Here is a 25,367-nt window from a genome sequence, read left to right as displayed (position 1 = left end):
GAGAGACAGAAGCAGCTGGAAGCCAGAGCACAGACACTCCTGGAACAACGGTCATCTGGATGTAAAAAGGGAAAAGGATAATAGGCAAATGTGGTATCTCATGGTGTGTAAAGGGAGTGACTTTGGTATGTGTGTGTGTGTGTGTGTTAGTGTGAGGGGTGTGGACCAGTATCCACAGGTCTGGGGTTTGGCTTTGTGCCCTAACTGACAATGTAATAAATAAGGAACCAGTGTCTCACTTTACTTCCTTTCTGGCACGCGCTCAAATTCAGAGCTGTGTTAATCCTAACAAATGTCAGTTATTCACCGTTTTTCAATAGACAATGCAAAATATAAAATAACAAGAGAATTTAATCAGACTCATGTGACACCATGTGGCTCTGTGGAGCAACAGAAAATGAACAGAAGTGATGCAGATGGATATTTTTGGTTTAATTTGAAGGAAATGAACTGCAAATTGTCCCGTTTGTGCCAAAGACTACATGTTGTAAGTGTTTTCTGCTGAGTTTGATTCTCGTCAGGGTGGCAAAGCCTCTGCGACAGCATTCAGACCACCACGGGGCATTAAAACTCATTAAAAAACCAGACTTGTGGAGTCATTTAAGGGTTAACACCTGACCCACACCTTGTCAATCGTCTAGGACACACTAAGTTTCAATAAAGAAGTAATTCACACCTACTTTTATAATGAAATGAGGAACCAAAGTATACAAAAAGGTTTTTAAGGGGTCAGGTAGGAGTCGGTTTTATTGTATGAAAGTGAATTTATCTCAGCAACAAAATAAACCCGCAGAGCAAACAAGGTTGTGACTAGGGAAATTTTCTTTTAAGTCAAATGACTTAAACAGTTGAATGTGGCTCAAATTCCATCCAAAATTCCCCTTAAATCTTTGTGCAAAACTCCCCTCATTGTTGCCTTCACTCCTTCAGCTTCAGCCAAACGGATCAGCTATTAACCCGTTAACTGTCCTGAGGTGGGAACACCTTATCAGCCAAACTGTTGCATGCGCGATACACATGCAACAGTAGTTTTCCCTCCTCTGGCTTCCCCTCCCACCTTTCATCTAACTTTGAGCCACCACACACACACACACACACACACACACACACACACACACACACACACACACACACACACACACACACACACACACACACACACACACACACACACACACACACACACACACACACACACACACACACACACACACACACACACACACACACACACACACACACACACACACACACACACACACACACACACACACACACACAAGTCTCTTTTTCCCTCTCTTTGTTTCCCGCTTACACACCTCTGGACACATGAGTCCCCACGTGCTTCCTATCAGTGCACGGTCATTGTCCTTTTTACCTGTTGCAATGTAAATTAGCCAGGGTGTTGTTACCAACTGCTGCTCTGCAAGACCTGAAGCACGCAAATATGCTGAGCAACATTTCTGTGTGTGTTTTAACAAGTCTGTGTGTGCCCGAGTGTGTACGTGTGATGCTGAACTGTAGAGTTCAGTGATAATTCAATTTCCCTGAGCTGCTTTTTTTTTTTTCTATGGAAATTGGCTGTTCGGTGGCTTTAGCTAAAGGGAACAGATGTAGTCAACAGAATGTTTCCATTCATGTCATTTCAGCCTAAAATCACAAGACTCGCAACATATGTCTGCACAGGAAGTCAGAACGGCACCAACACTTAAAGTATGAAGAACAACTTTATTGTGCAGCTCGGGGGTTTTAGTTTGCGGCCTCACACAGCGGGGTCATCTGCTATAAAGCTGTTCTTTATTCTACAGGTTTTTGATCCCTTCAGACTTTTTCCTCCTCTCCCTGTAGATCGGAGGTGGGTGAATGCAGCTCAGCAGAATGCCTGCATATGAATCATATATTTTGCATTGTGATGACCGTGTCTCCGAATCAGGATCTCAAGATGATATAGAGCAAAATACCCTTAAACCATTTATGCACCTACTTTAAAATCTGAACCTATTGCAGAGGAACAACAGGTATCATCTGTAAGAGTGTTCACTTATTACATGTGTAAGTTCAGTTAAACACCCTCAGTCACATGTACAAGCATGCATCTGTCAGTTTCTGAATAATAAAGCCAAGACGCGCAGAACTATGCTTGTTATAGAATCAATAGAGCACGTTACATAACTTCAGCTATGGATCAAATATCACATATGGTGTAGCCTATATGTGTGCAGATAGACCACTGGATACTGCATCACTCTAAAGTCTCTGGTGCACAGAGCTGAGGAAGGGTCTCGATGCTGCAGCAGACCTGAGATGAACACGATCCAGTTTGTAACGGGCATCGGGCAAACATGTGGGTACACATGTAGAGGTGGAGAGCCCAGTCACAGTGAGTATGTGGCAGCGTATGGGGTGTGAGGGACCATGTTGAGTCCCTCCATCCTGCCTGCTGCTGCTGCTCAGCATGTCGAAGCACACGTCTTGTTCATATAATAAGGCCTTTGTTAGAAATGGGCTGAAGAGGATGTAACAGCTGTTATTAGTCTAATATTAGTCCGCGCTGTGTAATGCATGTAAAACATGAGTCAGTCATGTGCTGTAAGACACACACACAGTGGGCACACACAAAACACATCTGTTGTATAATACCATGTCGAAGTATCAGTAACACAATGAAACTGAAGAGTTCACCGTTAGGCTGTTTTGGTTTATGAAGCCTCCAGTGAACAATGCAAATGCAAATTGCATGTAGTTGAAGCTAATGTGTTGTGTTATCATTTACCTTTAGAGCTACTTGGAAACATACGATCTCACTGTTGTCATTATTTAAAATAAAAAGACCAGTCTCAACGAAAGTGGAGCTGTGTTTGTTAAAGAAAATAGCGGGGAAAAAAAACAAAAACAACCACTAATTTTTGATACTTATGCACAGCGGAAACAGAGGAGCTGTTCACAGCTGGAGAAGAATGAAGACCTGAGTAGACGGAGGTGAAACAGCTGTGGAAACATCTCGACGAGTGAAACAAAATGTAAATCTCGGGAAAAACAACAATGTGAAAGTGGCAGTGATTTTTCCACAGTGGAACCTCGACTGTAGTTTCTCATCTTCATGTTTAACCAAACACTCAAGCTGTGGGTTGGAAAACCAAAACAATGAGCTGAAAGACACTAAAATGCCTCGTGGAGGTGAAAGGAAGCACAGAGCTGTGAGATAGTTATGTATGGGTTAAACAGTACATGTGACCTCTTACACATTGTCATTTGATCTATTGTTAATATAAAAAATGACAGATTACGATAGTGTTTATTTATTTCTGAATACTGTAGCTCATCATAATTTACTATGATGATATCCACTGTATATTAAGATGATTTTATGCCACTTTTTATTGAATTACTTTATATGCCCTGCACTGTCTGTGTTGTTGACAACTGTTGCAAACCAAACTGCCCCTGAGGGACAATAAAGACTAACACTGAAATACTGATTAGATTAAATTAGTTCACTGTATGTGAGCTCCCTTAAAGGTTAATGCAGCAGTTTAACTGCTAAAGTGGTGGATAGAGAGAAAAGGTAAGAGAGGGAGAGGATGGAGGCTGAAATGAGACGAAAAGCCATAAAGTGCTCAATTTTAGATAAACAGCAAAAGCTAATACGATATAAAAAAGTCAAAACTTAAGTGGAGCCATTTCCAGCTGACACAGGGCAAGGGACAGTACACCTGGACAGGTCCCCAGTCTGTCACAGGGCCGACACACACAACAAAGATGAACAATACACAGTCACACTTACAAGCAATTTAAAGTTGGATATTTCTATCCAACCCTTTGTTGTCTATCTGCACTTGATGCACAGTGAATATGTTGTGTGCTGCATGAACACCAGCTTGGAGAGACAGCAGAGATACAGCACATGAGCTGTGTGTTTACACTGATGTACACAAAATGGAAAGAAGACAAATCAGGGACACACAAATCTTGTTTGTGTGTAAACAATTAATCAATTGAAAATGCAAAAAAAAAGAAGAAAAAAAAAACTCTTGCTCCACAGCTTCTCAAATGCATCAATTTACTGATTCTATTTGTTGTAAAGTGAACATTGTATTGTAATTTACTATGATGATATCCACTGTATGTTAAGATGATTTTATTATTTCTTATTATTGTATATCACTTTATATGATGTGCACTGTCTGTGCTATTGCAACTGTGGCAAACCAAACTGCCCCTGAGGAACAATTAAGACTGAACTTATTTAATCTAATCAGTATTTTAGTATTATGTGAGCTCCCCTGAAGGTTAATGCAGTCATGGATAGTTTAACTGCTGCTATTCTGCGCAACAAACCTAACTTTAGACTCTTAGACCCCTTTAACTCTTGTTACATATCTTTCTGACCTTATGTTTTGAGAAGCACAATGAGAAACACACACACAGCCTGCCTGCACTTCCACTTCGGCAGCGATATAGTTAAGTGCTGCAGTAGGGGAGGGTCCCTGCCCCGCCCACTTGGAGTCTATTTGCATATTGGGCGGGAAGCTGTGGCTCTTTGTTGCTGCTGAAGGCAGCCAAACCCCTCCCACAAAACGCCGCACTGGCGGGAAAAAGCCGGCTCCAGCGCTCAAGCCACTGACAATGGTGAAAGCCAGACACACACACGCAGTCACATACACACACCCTCTTTGTCTCACATACAGTACACTGTAGGGAGTACATTTCTCCCTGTGCACACATATGCAATAAATATGAACACACACACACAGCAGGCGGTTAGACTGCTTTGTTGGTCCTTTATGAGCTGGCACACCCATTTCCTGTTGAGAGCAAAGGTGAGAACAAGTGAGCAGACAGATAGACAGATATATGAAAAAAGAGGACGGAGGAGGAGGAGAGGCTTTATTATGATGTGAAGGCAGCTAACACACACACACACACACACACACACACACACACACACACACTGACACCCACACGAACCCAGAGAGTGAGAGGAGTGAGACAATGACATTTATGCAGCCCACTAGACACAATACATCAAGGGTAAGCAGCTTTGTCTAAAATAAGCACATTAGTTACAATACGTGACAATAGGGTATGTGCTGTATTGCGTGTATGTGTGTGTGTGTGTGTGTGTGTGTGTGTATGCCCTCCTAAGCGTTGCCCTGGGAAAAGAGTTCAGTGGGTTGTTGGAAAAACAGGAAGGCATGTCATGGTCTGGATTGGGGAGGGTAGAAGAAAAAAGAAAAAAGTACAGAGCGGCCCCCGCATTACATAACCAGGCAGGAAATATGCAGCAGAGAGAGAGAAATAGAGAGAGAGGGAGAGAGACCATAGGAAGCCATGCATAGGCTGCACCTATGCCACTTTCCTTAAAGGCTTCTCACATCTAATCACATCTCTTCTCCCCTCGTCCTTCTGTCACTCTCTGGTTTAGGGCGGCCACCACAGGAGGCAGACAGCGCGACAAAAAGAGAGCGAGAGCTGCATGAACTCATTGAACCTCATTCATCCCTATAGACCCCCTCTCTCTCTCTCTCTCACACACACACACACACACACACACACACAGAGACACACACACATCAATAAATGATGGTCTGCACTTGGCCCTGCATGCATACATCACATCGTATTGAAACGTTATAAAACATCATCTTAGGGCTGGATTAGGCTGCAATACACTCATCCCTCATTGGGAAGCTCTGCCCATGTGTGTGTGTGTGTAATCCATAATGCATACAGGTACAAACACACAGCTATTAGCGAACCACAAACACACACACACACATATACGTCTAGCACTAGAGCGTACGCAGCGGTTGTGGTGTGTGTGTTTCTTATTATATTGCTAATGTGGAACATGCAAAAAGCAAACCTCTCACATGTGCACACACACACACACACACACACACGAACAATGCTCTTTTATCTGATCAAGTCACACCTGACAGTGTTGTGTTTCTCACATGGTTACGCAACACACACGTTTTTAAATAGTCTGTCCTCTTCCTGATAGACACCAAAACACTGACCCTGAACAGAGGAAGCTCAACACACACACACACACCTTAACTTTTCAGAGACCACAAATGAGACAATAACGTCAAAGGGCACAAATAAGGACACCTGATATACTAGTGTGCAGTCAGGATGAAGCTCGACACACAGCAGCTGGCAGCCTGATCGTTGACCTTTTGCCACCGTCTTGCTTACAATGACAAACAAAAACGTTCTTTACTTAGACCTTCACATTTCACAGAGTTCTGTTGGAAGATCACTAAACCATGTGGTGTCTACCATTTTGCCACAACCTAATGTTTGACCTTCTGTATTATTTATAACCATGCTCCACATTTGCAATGGAGATAGTATAAGAAAAATAAAGCTTCTTCTTTGCAGTCAAGTCGACGGCGTCCCCGACTGCAGCTGCTGTTCTAGCTGATTAGCTGCTTGCATGTCTGCCGCTGTGTGTCTCTAGGTGCGTGCAAGTGTGTTTTTTTGTCTCGCCAGGGCCAGATGGCAGAGAATGTTTAGTCAAATGGGATTAGAGATTAGGATTAAGTGGACTTCAAATTACCTAGACGCACAGTCACTGGATGACACACTACTACAACAGAGATGTGGGGTGGGTGGAGAGGCCTTGTAAGTTCAACGATGTGTTTAGCATCAGTGGGACACAGACTGAGAAGATGGAAGAAAAAATAAACATGTTTGGCTTTCTTTACATGTTTGACTTGTCATGTAGAAAGACAGACTGAACAGCTGACATTGTGGAAAATACTAATAAATATATACCTATGTGTGCTAATTATGAAGCTAATTTAGCAGAGCATCAAAAACAAAGGGTAAAATCAAGAGTGGCTCTGTTTCGAGGTGATAAAACACAGCACCTCTAAAGAACCCTGATTAGGGTGGTTATGTCATACAAACAAAAATAATGACTGTAAAAGTGACATTGGTAGATTTTGGTCTAGACTATTTATTTGCTCTTTTCAGGGACAAGTAGTAAATCTGGAACTGATCCTTGCCAAGAAACAGTGTTTCTTTCTTTTTTCTCTCTTTTACTTTTTAACACACTGTAAATAAATAAAAAAGAAAGAAAAGGAAAAAAAATAGAGTAAAACACACTACACAAATTGACGATTAATAAAACAAAGCTATGACCTTGTTTTATTAATTACCACCTTCAGTCTTCATGCTAAAACAAGCTAACAACATGCTGTCTATAGTAGTTGGTTAGCTCTAGCTACTAGCTACAGCCTATAAACTACAAGATATAAACTATTTTCATGTCAAATAATTCTTTCAATACATATAACAGAAAGCTGACATTGTTTGGTCAACCTGCTAGCAATGACAATGCTAACATTATTTGATATGTAACAGGTTAATTATCATGTTGGAGGACATCAATGTCTCTGTAAGGCGCTTTGTGACGTTGATGCTCTTTAAAGGTTCTATATAAATAAACTTAGTTACTGACTTATAGTGAGTAGAATACTATAATATCCTCAGTGTATAACATATTAAACCCCACTAAAACCTCTCTAAAAGAGGGCTTGTTCTGTCTCACTGAGAGACCAAACCCAGTATAACCTAACATGATATCAATCATAAAGAGTTTTAATAATATGCACACACTGGCTGCAGAACATGCAGTTAAGCCAGTGGTCAAAACACCACAGCAAAGAGGCCAGACACAGACAACAAGCGTCTATAGGCTGCAGCCTGTGTTACGTAAGTGAGCCTGCAGCTCCCCCACCTCGGGCCTCACGTATAGGACAGTGTGTGCTCTGTGAACATATACAGCTACTGAGCAGGACTGGGCTGACAGAGAGGGAGAGACAGAAATGGAGCAGTGAAACCGGGTGAATTATTGTGCACGCTTGTTGACTGATGCAGCTATACATACAAACACACAAACACACACACACACAGGAGAGGTCTAAGGAGCAGTCATCAAATCAAAATACCCAGGAAAGCAGAAAACTCTAAGAGGACCTATCTCTGTGTGTGTGTGTGTGTGTGTGTGTGTGTGTGTGTGTGTGGGAGACCGTAGTTCCAGGTTTCTCATTTCAAAGCTGGTTTGGTGTGTTGATTCTTTGTGCTCACTGTCTGTGGCTAATGAGTTCAGTCACTGTGTGTGTGTGTGTGTGTGTGTGTGTGAGAGAGAGTGAGTGTGTGGGCCCGTAGATGATCCAATGCATTGCCGTGCGTAAATCACTAATTAGCCTTGTGACCGTGGCCGATGCCCTACTTCTTCACTTCTTGCGACTGTGTGTGTGTGTGTGTGTGTGCAGTTCAAGGGGCTGAAGCCTTATGTCATTGTATTGCGCAAGCTTTCTGCTTTAAATGGGGAATGATTCAGCAGTGCCTGGAGGTGCCAGGCAGGACTCACTGGGGCACCTGAGATGAGAGAGCACAACACACAGGAAGAAAAGATGGCTGATGAGCCATCTTGTTTCCTATTCAGAGATCACTCTTGCGTTTGCTTTTTTTTGTCCCTCACCCCCAATTATAGAGATGATGAGATGAGAGTGGGGGGGGTTGAACAGAAGGAAAGAACAACAACAGAGAGAGGGTTATACGTAAAAGCCAGGCACCAGTTGCACAGTGATCTTTACTATCAGTGTGACTCCCACTGTATGGTAAGTCCCCAGTAAGCTTGAGGCCTGACCCAGTTTGGAATCAGGGAATGTGGGACACACACACACACGCGCGCACACACACACACAGTTGCACGCGCGCACATTTCCAGTTATTATATGGCTGGAAATATTTTTAGTCATGTGGATGAGGTCAAACGCCGGGAGCCTGTGAACTGAACTCACACTGAAAGAATACGTCTGAGTCTCGGATCAAACCTTAAAGAAAAGAGAGATGATGGATTGTGAGGTCAAACAATTCTGCTCTGATTCAGAGCAGAGAAGAAAGAGTGGCAGGTGAGGAGAGGAAAAGGGAGCTCCAAGTGAGATTTTTGGAAAGAGGCCAGGTATTGTGTAAGTGCTTTTACAGTAGGCAGGCGGCACACCTTGGTTTGGTTTGAAATGGGGTACAACACACTGTTACATAAACAAAGACCTGCAATCACTGCTGGGAAAACACGCTGTGTCTGAGCCGGTGGTTTATGCCACTGTCAGAGCAGAAACGAGCTCCAAAGGCTACAACACAAATCATGTGTCTGGTCCTCATCACACAAAGAGGCTGTTCAATGACAGTAAAACAAGGTGGCAGCTGGCAAACAAAGCACAATGTATGTGCTGTGTAAGTATCCCACTGAGATAAAGGTAAAGCCAGCGCTGATGTCATGTGAAAACCTCGCCGATCCAATTTTCGCAGGTTTTGTTTTTTTCCACTCTAGTGACACAAAAAAAAAATCACAATATGCTTCATTGGTTTGAGAAAATTTAAGATCCTCTGGTTTATTCAACATTTTCAAAACCAGCTGGATGACTTTAAAAGTGCATGGGGATGAGGCTTAGCATGAGACGGAGAAGCTTTAATCCTGAAATGCTAATGGATTTCATTTAGCGAGAACCATATGAAAGGTCTCTACTTTAGTTAAGGCACATTCAGCAAGAAATAGAAAAATAAAACGTATTCTAATAATTTAATCCAAGTTTTTAACCGAGAAATCGACAAAGGATTCCTTGATGAAAGTTTCTTTGGCTGCACAGGCAAAAAAAAATTGGTCGATCCTTCTGAATCCATCGTGTTGAATCGTCCTCACCACCAACTCCCAGCCCATAAACACAAAACAGTCTCAGATATTTTCTTTGCTATCCTCATTCTGTGAAGATCCGTGTTGTGAGTTTTCAGGGCTGGAAGAGCTTGTATGTTTTTGCAACATTATGGCTCGGAGGGATTAGTGGAACTCAATGGGAAGACGACAGCCCAAGTTCAAACTCTCCCAGTGGGACCCTCCCAGGAAAAAAAAATAAAAACAGAAGAAACACTTGGACGCATTTGTGATTCTATAAGGACTGTGTTAGTGCAGAGCAACGGTGGAAACCTGAATAAATGTACCGGTATGTAGGCTGGAGTCAGTGCAGTGGCTAAAATGTCACCGGTACTTCCTTATGTGTTGTCCTGGTGTCTTGGGAAGAGTCCTGAGAGTTTTCACTGCAGCCCGGGGCAACGGGAGCACAACTAGTGTCCTTTGAGAGTGTCTCACCAGTAGAAGCAGGCGCTGCAGCAGTGTGTTGGGACTTAACACAGGTTAAATCAGACTTCCTCTTCTTCCTCACATGATAGTGATGCTTCTTGGACTTCAGGTGAGCTGCAGGTGGAGCAAAGAAGAGCACAGGACTGGACTTAGATTTTGATCTAAAATGAGTAACGGATGAGGTTTGGGTGACGTGTTCCAGATTTATACAGTTCTGTCAAAACGATATTTTGTTTCGTTTGAACTACATTTTTATAGTATAGTACTGTAGTTGTAGCCTGACAAGCGACCGGCAGACCTCGGCTCAATCCAGGGGGCGGGATGAAGGCTGTCTTTCAAACTGCCTCTGCACGCAATAGGGTAGCGCTACAACCAATCAGAGCAAAGAGCAGGATGACGTTGGTAGATTAAACTTTTCCCATATCCCGTCGGCAAAACACCAAAAACATCCTTCTTCGAAATGAATGACTTTAGTGCAGTTTCTTGCTCAACTTTTAAAGAAAATGACAAGTTTGATTCTTTCAAAGTTGATGCCAACGCCGATTCAAACCGAACGGCTCCTTTGCCAAACCCATCTTGTCATGTTTTTCACCGTCGCAAGTATGTCGTCATCGCGTTAAGCCCGCCCAAAGACTCTCTAAACAGATAGAGCGCTGTGATTGGTGAACACAAACGGTGCTCGAGACTCAAAAAGTTCCTATGGCTCGTTTCTAGACCGACCCTGCGTCTAGATTTCTAGGCTACTGTAGTTGTCAAATAAAATTCAACCTCATGCAATTACTTTCAGAAATCCAGATATTCATATTCACGGCCTCACCTGTCCACTCGAGGTCACCAATAATCACTTTGTCGCACAGATCACAGGTGTGGAGGCTCCGTTTGTTTTTCTGCCCCGCCTCCTGCACTCTGATTGGTGGAATCTTTGGCTCCTCACCCTGATTGGTTGAGCCAGAGAGTTTAACATTAGTAGAGTGTGATGAAATATTCAGCTGTGTTTGAAATCACTCCTTTGTTCACTCATTCACTATTCCCTTCATTAGTTTACATCATAGTGAGCAACACAGTTTACAATTACAGTCAATCAAATTAAATGGTGGATGACTAATATAGTGCACTAAGTAGGCAATAGGGGGTGATTCTGGGCACAGCACTGAGCAGGACAAAAAGCAACATGAAGCAACACTAGAGGCAGGTGAGAAAGAAGGAGGGGATGACAAATAAAGACAAAAATAGCTTTTAAGTGGGGGAAAAGGAATTATGAGGGCTTATGAAAAGAAATTAATGAAAATAAGACAGAAAAGGAGCAGGAACACATTAAGGAAGGAGGAGGGAAGGAAGAAAGGAGATGAAAAGAGGGTTTAATGAGGTAGAACTGGACAAAAGACGCAAAGAAATGAAGGAAGGACAGTGAGGAAGCAGAGAGGACGAATCAAGGGAAAAACAGGAAGATGAGACGAGGGAAGACGGAGAAGTAGGATGGAGAAGAATTGTGGAAAATGTGACGGTGGGATGAAAAGGAGATGGGAAAAAAAGGAAGGGAACAAGGAAAGTAGAAAGAAATCAAGCAAACAAACAGGAACTAATTAGGACGTGGGAAGGAACCAAATGTTGGTGAAGGAGACAAGTAAAGTGATGCGAGGGAAACGCGGCGGGGGAGAAAACAACAAAATGGAAATAAGCAATTAAAGAGGGAGTGGCGGCGAAGAAGGGGAAAAGGAACAAAAGGGGAGAAGAAGCGGCGACTTTATGTCTGGCTGAGGCCCCACCTTACTCAGACTGTCCAGTATCTGCAGTGCAGGGTCCAGCACCGTCTCCTCCCACCTCCTCACGTCTGTCACTTCCAGGCCGTACACCGCTGGCACGTTGTCTCCGGGCCCTACACACACACAGACACACACACACAGGTCAAACACACACTTAGCACACATTATGCATTTTTTTTACGAGGCCATCGCAGGCCGCCAATAATTGCAACGAGGTCTTTTCAAGGCTGATATTTTGATTCAGTGTTTCCACATCCATTTTTATTGACGTGTGGAAAAGCCTCTGACAACGTTTCGACCACTATCTTACCGCCACTTTGAACTTGATCTGTGACAACATGGCTCTACTGTGTAGTTTTTACCACAGACAAGACAACCAAAGCACTGATGAACTTGTATCAAAGAGGCTGATACTGATATCCGTGTTTGATGTTTAACTACTGACCTGCAAATGATTCTATACTTTAATAAGAAACAAAAATGGGCCCAGAGTGTGTGACTGCAGCTCACAGGGGGGCCGGGGGGGGGGGGGGGCGACTTCAGGATGAATCCAGTACAAACTGGGAGATTTACAGTAGCTGTGATGTGCTGGAGCTGCACCCTGAAGCTCTGTCAACCTGCTGACTCACACTGGCTCGATAATGTCTCTCCCTCCTTCCTCCCGCCCGCCCTTCTCTCTTGTGCACCATCTCTCCCTCTCTCTTTCGCCATCAGTCTCGCTTCGGCTTTCATTCACTCTCCCTTCCTCCCTCCCTCCCTCTCCCTCTCTCTTTCTCTCTCCCTGTCTCTAACTGTTCCACCCCCGTGTTTCTATTTTGCATCAGTCAGCAGTCTCCGGGCCAGGCCTCAGCACTAAACAGCAGTCTGTCGGCGTATCTGTCCGTCTATCTGAGCGCCTGTCTGCATCAAGAGCCACTGCCCTGCACTGACTGAAGACACCACAGGCAAACAGGAAATGAAGATGCATGGAGACTATAGAGAAACAGCTGCAATCTAAACAAAGTCAGACTCCTGACATAAATATTACATTTATAGTGCAGTTTGAGATTTGTCTTTTTACTCAGATGAAAAAAAATGACCGGAAAATATAGAAATACAACGGAAGAGTGGAAAATAAAGTGAAATTACGCTAAATACTTTCAAGAAAACAAACTAAACCGATGTCTTAAGCTTTAGCATCTCATTTATTAGCAATAAGATTTTTAACCCACGGCCCAGGATATCTGCTCTGCTACAAGGACAGGAAGCAATCACAACTTGGGAAATGGGTTTAAAAAAAAAACCTTTACGTCGAGTAGCAAACAGAATATTTCTTCAAGCTGAAATTCAGAAGAGAATTTGAACGAGTGACTTGCCAAGTCTTCTGGATAAGTGACCCCTGAGGCGATCCGTCAGGGTTCACACCAGCAGCTCCCTCTGGAGCCCCCAAACCTCCCCGGAGCCCCCGGCCCGGTGCAGCAGCAGCACTCCTCGAGACTCTAATGTGTAAAATCTGTGGAATTCCCCCCTCAGCATGCTGATGCTTAGACAGACATTGATTGTCTATATATCATCTCACTCAAACCAGTCCATAAGCTGTAAACACGTTTCATTTAAAAGGCAGTAAATTCTACCTCATGGTGGCGCTAGATAGAGGGAGGACGGGCAGCTGCTAAAGAAGTCATTAGGATACATTAAGCAGGAACCGTGAAAGTGTGCAATACCCATAAACCAAACCTGCCCGCTCTATTCAGGTGCAAATACACTCAGGTAAATGAATCCCATTAACCTGTAAGGCACAGTTAGGCAACTCAATTATGACTTAATCCTTTAAATACACAGTGTGAACTGTGGAGACGAGGGCAGCAGACACCCTACAGACTGCAGTTCCTCTACTGGGACTTCATTATTACTGAGGAACACAAAGTGGTTACTGTATGACCGGTCATCATTCTACACGGCCGACAGCATTGCCTCTGTCAGAGGACTGAGTGTGTGGGAACAATGGGAGTCTTCACAGAGCCACGCCCAGGAAGCTGTAGCTACACTTAGGTTTTGTTTGACCTGTTTTTTTTTTTGTTTGTTTTTTTTTGGCATGAGCCACATTTCTTTCCCTGCGGTTTTTAAATTTGCGTGTTGCCGGCTTTAATTTACAATTAGCCGCGTTTTAACCACGTGATGTATTTTCATTTATTTCACGTGGAGGTCAGCTGAATAACTGACGAGAGGGAGTGAGAGGCAAAATAAACACAGAGATCCTCATCGGCGGCGTCTGAGCGCCCGGCAACACTCAGCCTCCCGCCGTGTGTTTTCTCTGTGCGCGCTGATAATCCCCCAGCCTCCCCTGCATGTGTGTTTATGCAGTCGTTACAGCGGGTCAATTTGTCTGGTAGTGTTTTTCTTTTTTTTTAAAAAAAAACAGTAGTGACTGTTAATCAAAGCGTCAGGTTTCATCGCCGTGGTTACAGTGTGTATGTGTGTGTGTTTGAGGGGGGAAGTCTTTTGTATTTGTGGCACAATAGCAGGCAGGTGGTGGTGGCGAGCGTCACCTGGCATACCCATACCAGATGCAGCGTTGGAGTAGGTGCCCTCCTGTTGCCACTGTCTCTCCTCTCACTTTGTTCTTTTCATCTCAACGCCGCCGGCCCCTCCCGCAACTCCCTTCAGCGCTCTCCCCCTCCCCTCCCTTCCCTTCCCTTCCCTACGGGGCAGAGTGGAGTGGTGGTAAATAAAAGGGAGATTCTGTGTGGTGGGTTGCCAGATGCTGGATGGAACGTCCTCCTCCACCTCAAGCCCTCAAGCCTGCTCTAGCTGCTCCGCTCGCTTTTTGTTTGGGATCTGGTGAAATCTAACTCTGCTAATCCACTCCGCAGTGAATGAGGGTTGATAAGAAATGCTGAGGGGACAAAGAGCAGGGTGGTCGACTCGACTCGACACACACACACACACACGACACACACACACACACCCCCTTTGAGTGTTGCCTCTTGCTTTGCCAACAAGAAAGAGCATCTCCTGTCGCTGGGCAGCTGCCTGCCAGTGTTGTGTTGAAACAGTGGTCCACCTGTTGTAACGAGTCGCTTGCTGTCTCATGTTTGCTGAGTGAGGGTGTGCGCTTGTGTGTGCTTTGCTATAAAAACTCAGCTACCACTGTGTGTGTGTGTGTGTGTGTGTGTGTGTGGCGTCCTCAGCCCAGCTGTGCTTCTTTGGCCGCGCTCCACACTGGAACACGACAGCTGCCTCTGGCTCACTCAACAGCCTCCTTCCTCTTTCCTGCGGTCCCACTTCCACTTTCTCTCCCTCTCTCGTTATCCGTCGTTCAAGTCCGACGTCTCTAGATCAGGTAAAGTCCCGGAGGTCTGAGAGCTTCCTGAAAGACGTGGCCACGCAGAAGTTCAGAAAACTTGGCGCTGAAGTAATTAAATGGTTTTTTGGCACATTGGTTGTTGATGTCTCTTTTGCCTCTGTTCTTCTTCACTCCGATCACAATGTTGTGCAAGTTCTGGGGAATCCCAGTGTGTCTCTGCTTTCCTGTCTCTATCTGTCCCGTCAACTGTCTCTGAAATAGTCAACTGTCTAAAGAACACATTATGCAAATTTTAAGAAAATAAAATGCAAATCTCAGCACTCCAGAGTATTTTCATACAAATATATTCAAAACTGAAGATAACATAATAACTAAGTCGTAACTTGTATTGATCTTTAGACAACTTTCTCTTTTATTAACAGCTTTTCCTTTCCAAACAATGTTTTTTTTGCCATATTTGAGCAAATTTTGGTGTTTGCACAATCGAGTGTAAATATGTCAGCATTGGTGGATTTGTTGGTCGATAACTAACAAGGAACTTAAGCACAGAAATGCAACAAGATTGAAAATGCAACAACATCTGTCCAAAACAACATTTTTGGAATTCTTTTTACTCTAAAATATTGATAAAGATCACGAGCATCAACAAGGTCATATAGTATGGAGCTCCAGAGTTCAGAGCTGTGATACTTCTTGGCTTTTCACTTGTGTGGTGTAGGAGACGAGCAGCCCTGAGTGCTCTGGAGTCAAACCAAGGGTGGTGTGGTTGCATGCTGCTGCTGCTGCTGTTATTCTTTATTTATGGGGATTTCTGCTGCAGTGGAGGCCTGTCTTCTTTTAAAATACATACATGACAAAGATGATGATTTTTTTTTTTCTATTAAATTTAGACTTTTTCTTTCAATTTCTCCTCTTTTCACTAATTACTTACTGGAAATGCATATTGTCTCATCTCTGTTTAACCCTCCGTGTCCTGCTCCTGTCCCCTCATGCCTTTCCCCTCCTCGGCAACTGGAGGTGACGGGGAGGTCTCCGTGGCAACAACAACAACCCTGACTTGCCTTTAGCTCCATGGGAGGAGGTGGCATCTGTGTGTCTATGTGTGTCTATGAAAGCTTTGCACTTGCTAGAAGACAAGGGTGTAAACTCGCCCCACACCTGTTGCCTCAGCTGGATCAGATTACGTTCACTCTCCATGCACCCAGCTACCCATGTGCTACCCCCCCTACCCCTCCCCTCTCCTCTCCTCTCTTTCTCCCTCCCTCTCACCCTCCATCCCTCACTCACTCACCCACCCCTGAGACTAAAAGATACCTACACCCCTGTTACTTAACACTCACGGGGCCTCAGTCAAACTACACCTGCGTATTCTGGTTACAGGTAGAGCGCGTGTGCTCATGTGCATGTCTCTGGGGACTTAAAAGCTCCGAGGGCGCTGGCATCCTCAGCATAAAAGGTGGCACTTATTAAAATGAATATAACCTCATATTAACATTTTTTTATGAGTAATTAAATCCACTAATTAAACATTTCCTTATAACCACACAAGCGCACGTCCTATAAGCGTACACCCACATGCAGGCGCACTTTAAGGCAGGAGAAATTAATCTTGATTTAATTTGAGCTGACTGACCTGGTGATTCACTCCCCACAGCAACCGCAGTTGAGTCCATCAAGAAGCACGTAACCTGCTGAAAAGTATTTAAGACACTCAGCACCCACCTGCTCCCTCGCTGTCAGTTGCCGCCGCTTCAACAACAAACTGGAAATCTAGGTTAAACTTGTGCCTTTGAGCCGTGTGATTGTGATTTCGCCTCATTCTGCGTATTTACGAGCGCGGCCAACAACCAGGTCGTTCTCTAGCTTCGGTAACCTACTTCACTGTGTCTGAAGCTCCCTGTTGTTTCCATTCATCTTCATCTCTGACCAGGGGTGGAAGTAACAGATGACGTGATGATTTTTCCGATAGAAAGAGCCACAGCAGCAGCAGCAGCAGCAGCGTCCTGGTCTGTGTACAGAGAAGAGCCGCTCTCAGCCATATTGCCATATTTTTCGTGTTTGCACAAGAGCCGATGCAAACTTAGTGCAAATATGTCAGCGTTGGTCGATTTGGCGGTCGATAACTAACAAGGAATTTAAGCACAGAGATGCAACAGGATTGAAAAACGCAACAACATCTGTCCAACTGTTGTTCTGTCAAATTGCTGCTGTTCAATTCGGTGCCAGTGAACAAATGAATCAGATGTCCACGCCTGAAATATACACAACACGATCAGACCCTTTAGCCTATACATCTAAGCAAAATGGAAGTGATTCCAAACCACAATGCAATTTAAAACACAACAGACGTTCTTGAGAAATACACCTCTCGTTTCTCTTACTGATACACAGTGAGCTTTGGTCCTTTCTTTAGGTTATCCAACACTTGTCTTTAGCTTAGCATATTAGGTATCAAACTTCTCATCCAACGCTTGGCATGAAAACAAAGAGTTAAATATTTCGAAATGTTAAAAAAATGGATTCAAAAGTATAAAAATATTATACTATAGTCTCATTAGTAAAGTTATGAGGAAAACAAGTTCAGATTTTGTCCAAATTAAACTGCAAGTGGTAAAGGTCATGTAGTACATGTACATACATGACTAAGATGATGAAAAAGATAATTTTTTTCTATTACATGTAGTTGTTTCTTTCAATTTCTGGCCTTTTCACTTATGATTTACTGGAGCTGCCTGGTGATTCAATCCCCACAGCAACCCACAGTTGAGTCCATCAAGAAGCACGTAACCTGCTGAAAAGTATTTAAGACACTCAACACCCACCTGCTCCCTCGCTGTCAGTTGCTGTCGCTTCAACAACAAACTGGAAATCTAGGTTAAACTTGTGCCTTTGAGCTGTGTGATTTCGCCTCACTCTGTGTATTTACGAGCCGGCCAACAACCAGGTCGTCAACCTAGCTTCTGTAACCTACTTCACTGTGTCAGAAGCAGTGAAGCTCCCTGTTTGTTTCCATTCATCTCTTATCTCTGACCAGGGGTGGATAAAGTGATGATTCTTTAGATAGAAAGAGCCACAACAGCAGCTGCAGCGGAGGAGAAGCCGCTGGTGCGTCAGCAGCAGCAGCAGCAGCAGCAGCAGCAGCAGCTGCAGTGTCCTGGTGTGTGGCTGCTGGAGGACACCACTCTGTGTACAGACAGGATCCGCTCTCAGCTCACATGCTCCAAATGTTTACATTCGCTGAGCGAGGGTCAGCGGGTGCATTTGGACCTCTGGTGGGTCAAACTATGCAATATGATCACTGCTGCGCAATGGACCTCAAGATGGTGTCACGATCACGGAGCAAAGGTTCAGATTAGTGTCGGTCAAAAAACTTTGCATCTGCCTCAACTAATCAATCAGTGATTTATTGCACCACCAGGCAAAAAAAGTGCTCCAAATCAAAACACACCTTCCACTTTGTGAGACCAACAAGTGCACACTGGTTCTGCTAAATGCTAAAATCACTGACGGTGGATGCTCCAGCTGCGACTTCTGCATTCACTTCTACTGTCAGTGAGGCGTACACCACCTTCCACCTGCTGCTGTGCCTGCAGCTCGTTCAGCTCGGCGTTTGAAAAACTTGCGAGATCAGAGACCGGACTGATTTTGTTTTGCACTGCGAGGGGAATGAGCAGAGGAGTCTGGTGGTTTGGAGCAGATTGCGGACGACTCGGCTGCACAGGGGAGTGATTCTCGGGCAGGTGTGTTCCACAAATGACAGATTGTTGCAAACCCGCAGTACGGCAAGAGAGCATCAACAACTACTGTGTTGCTTAGCGACGTATAGCGTTTTTGTCAGTTTACTGCCTGCAGCTGCTTTTTGCGTTTATGTTATGTTTATACATCTGCATCTATTCCACTGATTCATTCTGCTGTTAATTCCATGAGAGGTGGCAGCTACGTGATGTATGTAACTTAATATTACCACATAAAGTCTGTGGATTGGCATTACAGCTCATCAGCACCACACACACTATACAACACCTGAATCAACAACTAATGTCTAATAGGAACTGAGCTCTATAAGCTTCATAACGGAGGTTTCACTGCTTCTATACAGGCTGCAAAGGGCCTGACTGGATTCAACCGGCTCCTACTCATCTGGTGACACCATATACACACAGTGAGATCTCAACACCACTACCTCTTAACTGACTTTTTAGGACCAGTGCATTTACACGCAACTCTCCAGCGCCAGTCTTTCCGCCGCTGCCTTTGAAACCACCCGTCCGTCTATGCTTGGTTTGGTCCGCGTAGCCCTCTGTGACCCTGCTGCCTGAGTTTGTGTGGTCGGGGCAAATTCCCGGGAGCTCTGTAATGCTTCAAGAGATTAGCCTGCTCAGCTGAGGCCTCCTGGCATCTGTGTGAGTGTGTGTGTGTGTGTGTGTGTGTGTGTTGGCTCAGATGAAACATAAAAGAGGTCAGCAGTCACAGCGGGAGAGGGAGGTGAACGGAGACGACGCAGAACAGAAAGGCGGGAATAGCCGGGGTTAAGGAGCAGGGGTGGCAGCGACGACAAAGCCCGTCCTTTAGGCAAATATATGTTGAAGACCTGGCACTGAGAAATCATCTATAGATATGGGAGTGTGATCCTGGTGAGCTCTGAGCCTGCTTAAAGGGATACTTCACCCAAAATCAATAATTCACCAATCATCTACTCACCGTCATGCCAAGGAAGGGTTTGGAGAACTTTCAGAGTCATCAAAACGCCTTTGGAGGTCCAGGGGGGGTCCGGCTGGCAACGGATTTTCATACAATGGCGGCAGATAGTGTTCACTTTTGAATTGTCCAAAACACACACTATGAAACATCCAAATACCTCCATACTGCTCATCTGTACTGAACCAAGTGTCCCATTTATTTCATCTCTGTTTTTAGCCTTGTTGTAGTAGTAGCTCCCAGTGGCTGTGCAAGATGCGCAAGATTTGCTGCAAGATGTTCTTCCGTGTTTACATCATACAACTTTTTCATGTGGCGGCTTCAGGACACTTGGGTCAGTACGGAAGAGCAGTATGGAGGTATTTGGATTTTTCATAGTATGTGTTAGTGACGATTCAAAAGTGAGCACCATCCACCATTATATGAAAATCTGTTGCCAGCCAGACCCCCCTGGACCTCCAAAAGCGTTTTGATGACTCAAAACAAAGTTCTCAGAACCCTTCCTTGGCATGACGGTGAGTAGAAAATTGGTTAAAAAAAACAACAACAATAACTGTAGTCATTGATTTTGGGTGAAGTATCCCTTTAAAAGGCATTTGTCAACCATGGTCATATTCTCTAGATCTAGTGAAAGTGAAGCTTTTTGGAAAGTTCTTCAGGGCTTGATCTTCATAATCTCCTCTTCCTCGCTGGAGTGCATGTTTCACATTGAGGAACAGTCCATTGAATTTAGTCAGGTTCATATTTCTTGTGCAGTATTTTGTAACACTTCTTCTAGTTTAAATCAGATTTGAGAGAGAGATAAAGTGCTGATCACTGTGAAAACAGAGAATCAAACTCTTCCCTCTTCACATCTTAATCCACTGTGCTGTGTTACGGCATCTACTGTAAGACACCTTCAGACTCATGGATCTACAGCTCCAACATGACCACTTCTGCAACATGCTTCATCGTCTCATTGGTACCAGCTGCAACATGTTGCCATCAGACATCATTAGAAATGCTTGGCTGTGTTTGTTTTCCACTAAAACAAACAACACGATCCTGGTTGACAAGTGTCAGAACTCTGTAGCGCTTCAACCAGATTCTATAGTAGTGAAGTGGTGTCTTTACAGAGTCCGTGGGAGGCGGTGTCAGACTCTTAACATTTAGTGCTGATCATATTTGCTGCCTGCTCTACTGTCAGTCCTGATGTCATTCAGGCACTACAATAGCTACAGGGATTTTCAGGGGACTTTCTTCTATGTTTACACAGGCTGCACTTGCAGACAGGAGTTTGGGATCATCTCTGTTTGACTAAAGCTTTTGAAGAGATGTAGGTGGCTCAGCCGTTGCATTTCCCAAATATCTTGAGCTGAGTTGGCGTGTGAAATGTACTATTATGACAATACCCAGGAAATAGGCAAAATTCAGAGAATAAAAAATATCAGATTTTACATTTGACACTTTAAAACTTTAGCAGATCCTACCAACCGCAAATAAACTGCATGAGCATTTTCACAGTACCTTTGGTGACTGCTGAGTTGCATCAGTAGCTACTTTCATTCCCATTTATAGGCAAGAGAAACTTTATGGGACACAAAGTTTCAGACTTTCACACTTAAAGTTTGCCATCACCTCAACAGCTACACTTGTTGTTGCTAAAAAAAACTGTCTGGCAAATCCTGAGCCTAGACTTGTGAGGAAGCACACACACACACATACACACCGACTGCCTGGCGCACATGCGCAGAGGCAGAGGCGACTTCAGACAGATTACGGCATATGTAAAAGGGTAGTAGCACGGATATACACACACACATGTGATGAAGACCATATGGTGTGTGCAGCGGGTAGGCGGGCACTCAGAAAGAGGGGTATTGAGGTTTAGGGCCTGGCGTGGCTTAAGCCATTTGGGCCTAACAGGATTAGGAGGCTGGGTTACTGCAGGGCATGCTGCTGGTGGGACAGAGAGGCCAGGTTTCCATTTGGAACAGAGAAACACACACAGTCTTTATATACATTTAAAACACGTCCGACTTCCACAGGCAGCAACCAGGGTGGGAAATCAGCACCTGCCAAACACAAGCTGGTTTTGGCAGTGCTGGCTTATTTTTAAATCCATCCTCCTGTGCCAGCCCCTCTGGCAGGTAACCAGCCACTATAGTTCATTTCTATGCATTTGGTGCCACAGGGGGACTTGGTATTTGAAAAAGGGTCAGCTGCAGGTGTACGCCAGGGATGGAACTTGAAACATTATCTGCTCGATAACGTCACAGCAGATCACAGAGTCGGCGTTGAATCAAATCCAATTCTCAGCCAGTGAATAAATGAATCAGATGTCCACACATAAAATATACATATAACACAATCAGACCCTTTATACATCTAAGCAAAATGGAAGTGATTCCAAACCACAATGCAATTTTAAACACAACATAGAGAAATACACCTCTTGTTTCTCTTACTGAGACACAGTGAGCTTTGGTCCCTTCTTTAGGTTATCCAGCACTATTAGGTATCAAACTTCTCATCCAACGCTTGGCATGAAAATAAATGGTAAATGGTAAATGGACTTGCACTTATATAGCGCTTTTCTAGTCTCTTGGACCACTCAAAGCGCTTTACAATGTAATGGTCACATTCACCCTTTCACACACATTCATACAGCACTGTGCATAGTGCAGGAAACTAAGCATTCACACACATTCATACCCCGATGGACACATCGAGGGGCAAGTGTGGGTTCAGTGTCTTGCCCAAGGACACTTCGACATGTTGACTGGAGGAGCCTGGAATCGAACCACCGACCTTCCGGTTAGTGGACGACCCGCTCTACCTCCTGAGCCACAGCCGCCCTGTGTAATATAAAGAATGTGTAATATAAAGAATAAAGAATTCAATTTCTCAAAATGTCAAAAAACTGATTCAAAAGTATAAAAATATTATACTATATAGTCTCATTAGTAAAGTTATGAGGAAAACAAGTTCAGATTTTGTCCAAATTAAACTGCACTTAAAACTGATGATTGTTTTGTGACATAACCTTAATCCTACACCACACCACAGTGTCTCAGAGGCTTATTGTGTGTCTAATGGAGCGCATGAATCTCAGCTTGTTAAAGAGAGTGCTGATTGCTAAGGAAGTGGACTGTGGAGGAGAGACACACTGGATGAGGTGGGTGAAAGGTACTCACGTTTAAGGAAGCGGTTACGGACCCATTTGTTCTGTTTACGGGCATAACGTTTTGTAGCGATCTTCACAGCTTCTATACCTGGACAGAATCAAGAAGAGGCCGAAACATTTTTGTTAAAAATACATTCACCTCGCTGATCTGTAAATCAGTCGACCAACCAGTGAATCTAAGTCCATCTCTGGGACTTTGATCAGACCTTTGTCTCGTAGTGTGCACTTCTCCTGCTGGGTGATGCTTTCAGGAGCAGTCAGGTACTCATGGAACTCCTTAAAACCAATGGACTGGAAAATCCCATGTTGATAGCTCTGACTAGAGAGGAGAGGAGAGGAGAGGAGAGGAGAGGAGAGGAGAGGAGAACAGGAGAGGAGAGGAGAGGAGAGAGGGAGAGGAGGGGAGGGAGGAGAGGAGAGGAGAGGAGGGGAGAGGAGAGGAAAGGAGAGAGGAGAGGAGATGAGAGAGGAGAGGAGAGGAGAGGAGGAGAGGAGAGCGGAGAGGAGGGGAGCAGAGAGGAGAGGAGAGGAGAGGAGAGGAGAGGAGAGGAGAGGAGAGGAGAGGAGGAGAGACGTTACCCACCAATACAAAAAGTTTCCATCTCCAGCTTGACATTTCTAGACACCCAGTGGTGACTCATGTCACCTTCTCCACCTCCCCCTCCATCTCCCTCTGCCTCCCTGAACAAAGAATATCTGTCTGAGCAGATGTGAGGCCCTTCGGGGGACAAAGTGACAGAACAATATTAAAAAAAGTGAAAGGCACTGGCAGAAGGACCCACAGGTGCCGAGACTATAGTAGTCTGACCGGGGTGACATCAGGTTGGGGCAGGAGCCGCTGGTTACATCAGCAGACGGTGCAGACAGAACAATATCAAACCATATCATCCCAATTTGAGCAATGCTGTCTGTTCAAGCCCAAGCTGTACCTCTGTGATTGTAGTAATAGCCCCTCTATTGCAATGTGTGTTAAGTTCAATGACCTCAAATCCTTTCTGAATTTGGAATGATTGCAAAAGTAGCAGAGGTTAGCTGTGGTATCATTTTTCTCTCTGCCGGTGCAAGAAAGTGTGTTTTATTCTATCATAACAGTTGACCTCACTAACGAAAAATCAATGTTAAATGGAAACAGCGAAACAATGGCACTGAGGAATACAGACTGTTTACACTCTGGCATGGACGGTGCTGTGTAAATGCTAGCGATATACAAGCTGCTATATGCGCCGTCTACAATGTTGGTAGAGCACCCGCCCCATGTGTCAGTCCTCACTGCAGGCGGCCCCAGTTCGAATCCCGCGTCTAGCGGCCCTATCCTGCGTGTCATTCCCCCTCTCTTTACCTCCCATTTCCTGTCTCTCTCAACTGTCCTATCAAATAAAGGCATGAAAAAATATATACTTAAATGTGACACTTGATTGGGAGGGGGGCTTTAAGGGGAGGGGGTATAAAATGCCTAATTTCTTCATGTTACACGCTTCAAACAAATATTAACCCACAAACTCAGATTGCTCACAAATGGGAGACACACACAAAGCATGAATGCTGCATGCTGCACACCCTGAATGACAGGCGCATGGGGATGACCCACTGGTCTGGTTAGACTATGACAGGCAGGTCTGTGGTTTCTGCAGCACCCAGCGCAGACGGCTGATGGTGTCTCCTGACCTGGCTCCTCTGTATTCAGCCACACGTTTCTAAGATTACTTTATTTGTGTGTACAGTATGTGTATGTGCTAGGATGGGGTAGGGTTGGGGACTGCTTTTAAACATGTAAAGCACTTTGTGCTACATTTTTAATGTATGAAAAGTGCTTTATAAATAAAGATTTGATTTGATTTGATGCGTGTACGGAGGGCAAGTCAATTCAGTGTGAAAAGTTCAACTCTTTTGAAAGTGTAAATAAGCCAAAAGTTTAAAAAAAAAAAAAAAAAAAAAAAAATCAATATGTGGTGGTCTGTGTTATGTGAAACACTTTTTTAAAACAAAATGATCTGTTTGATACTACAGCTGAAGAAGAATTGGATGCTGTTAGAATCATCTGCTCTGCTTCTGTTATGCTCTTTACACTGTTCACGTGGATTTCTATGTAGCAAGGAAAATGCACTTATTGCTACTCAAATAATAAAAACTCTCTATCCGTAACAAAAATTGGAAATAAAGAAGGAAACATGTAAGACCAAAATAGCTCTGATGTGACTGCGTTATGATTGACAGTATGACAGTGGTACTGCTTTCGTGGCAAATTGTGTCAGCTGACAGATCAGTGAGCCAGGTATCACTGCAAAAAATGTTGTATTA

General features: G+C 44.2%; 1 protein-coding gene across 2 annotated transcripts in view; it reads right to left on the bottom strand.

Moving 5' to 3' along the window:
* Nucleotides 1-8,537: 8,537 nt before the first annotated feature.
* Nucleotides 8,538-25,367, bottom strand: part of trit1 (tRNA isopentenyltransferase 1) — a 42,578-nt gene continuing 25,748 nt past the window's right edge. For both annotated transcript variants that reach the window (XM_085791911.1, XM_085791912.1), the window contains exons 7-11: nt 23,276-23,388; nt 23,080-23,157; nt 11,923-12,032; nt 10,974-11,091; nt 8,538-10,270 (exon numbers count right to left, since the gene is read on the bottom strand). In XM_085791911.1, the coding sequence (XP_085648037.1) occupies nt 10,047-10,270; nt 10,974-11,091; nt 11,923-12,032; nt 23,080-23,157; nt 23,276-23,388 (643 nt within the window). In that variant the 3' untranslated portion in view covers nt 8,538-10,046. The remainder of the gene's footprint in view (nt 10,271-10,973; nt 11,092-11,922; nt 12,033-23,079; nt 23,158-23,275; nt 23,389-25,367) is intronic.

The sequence above is a fragment of the Trachurus japonicus genome, chromosome 11 (genome assembly GCF_045865225.1).
Source record: "Trachurus japonicus isolate A0001 chromosome 11, Traja_1.0".
NCBI lineage: Eukaryota > Metazoa > Chordata > Actinopteri > Carangiformes > Carangidae > Trachurus > Trachurus japonicus.
The sequence above is the reverse complement of the archived record's forward strand: the minus strand, read 5'-3'. Positions and strand labels throughout refer to the sequence as shown.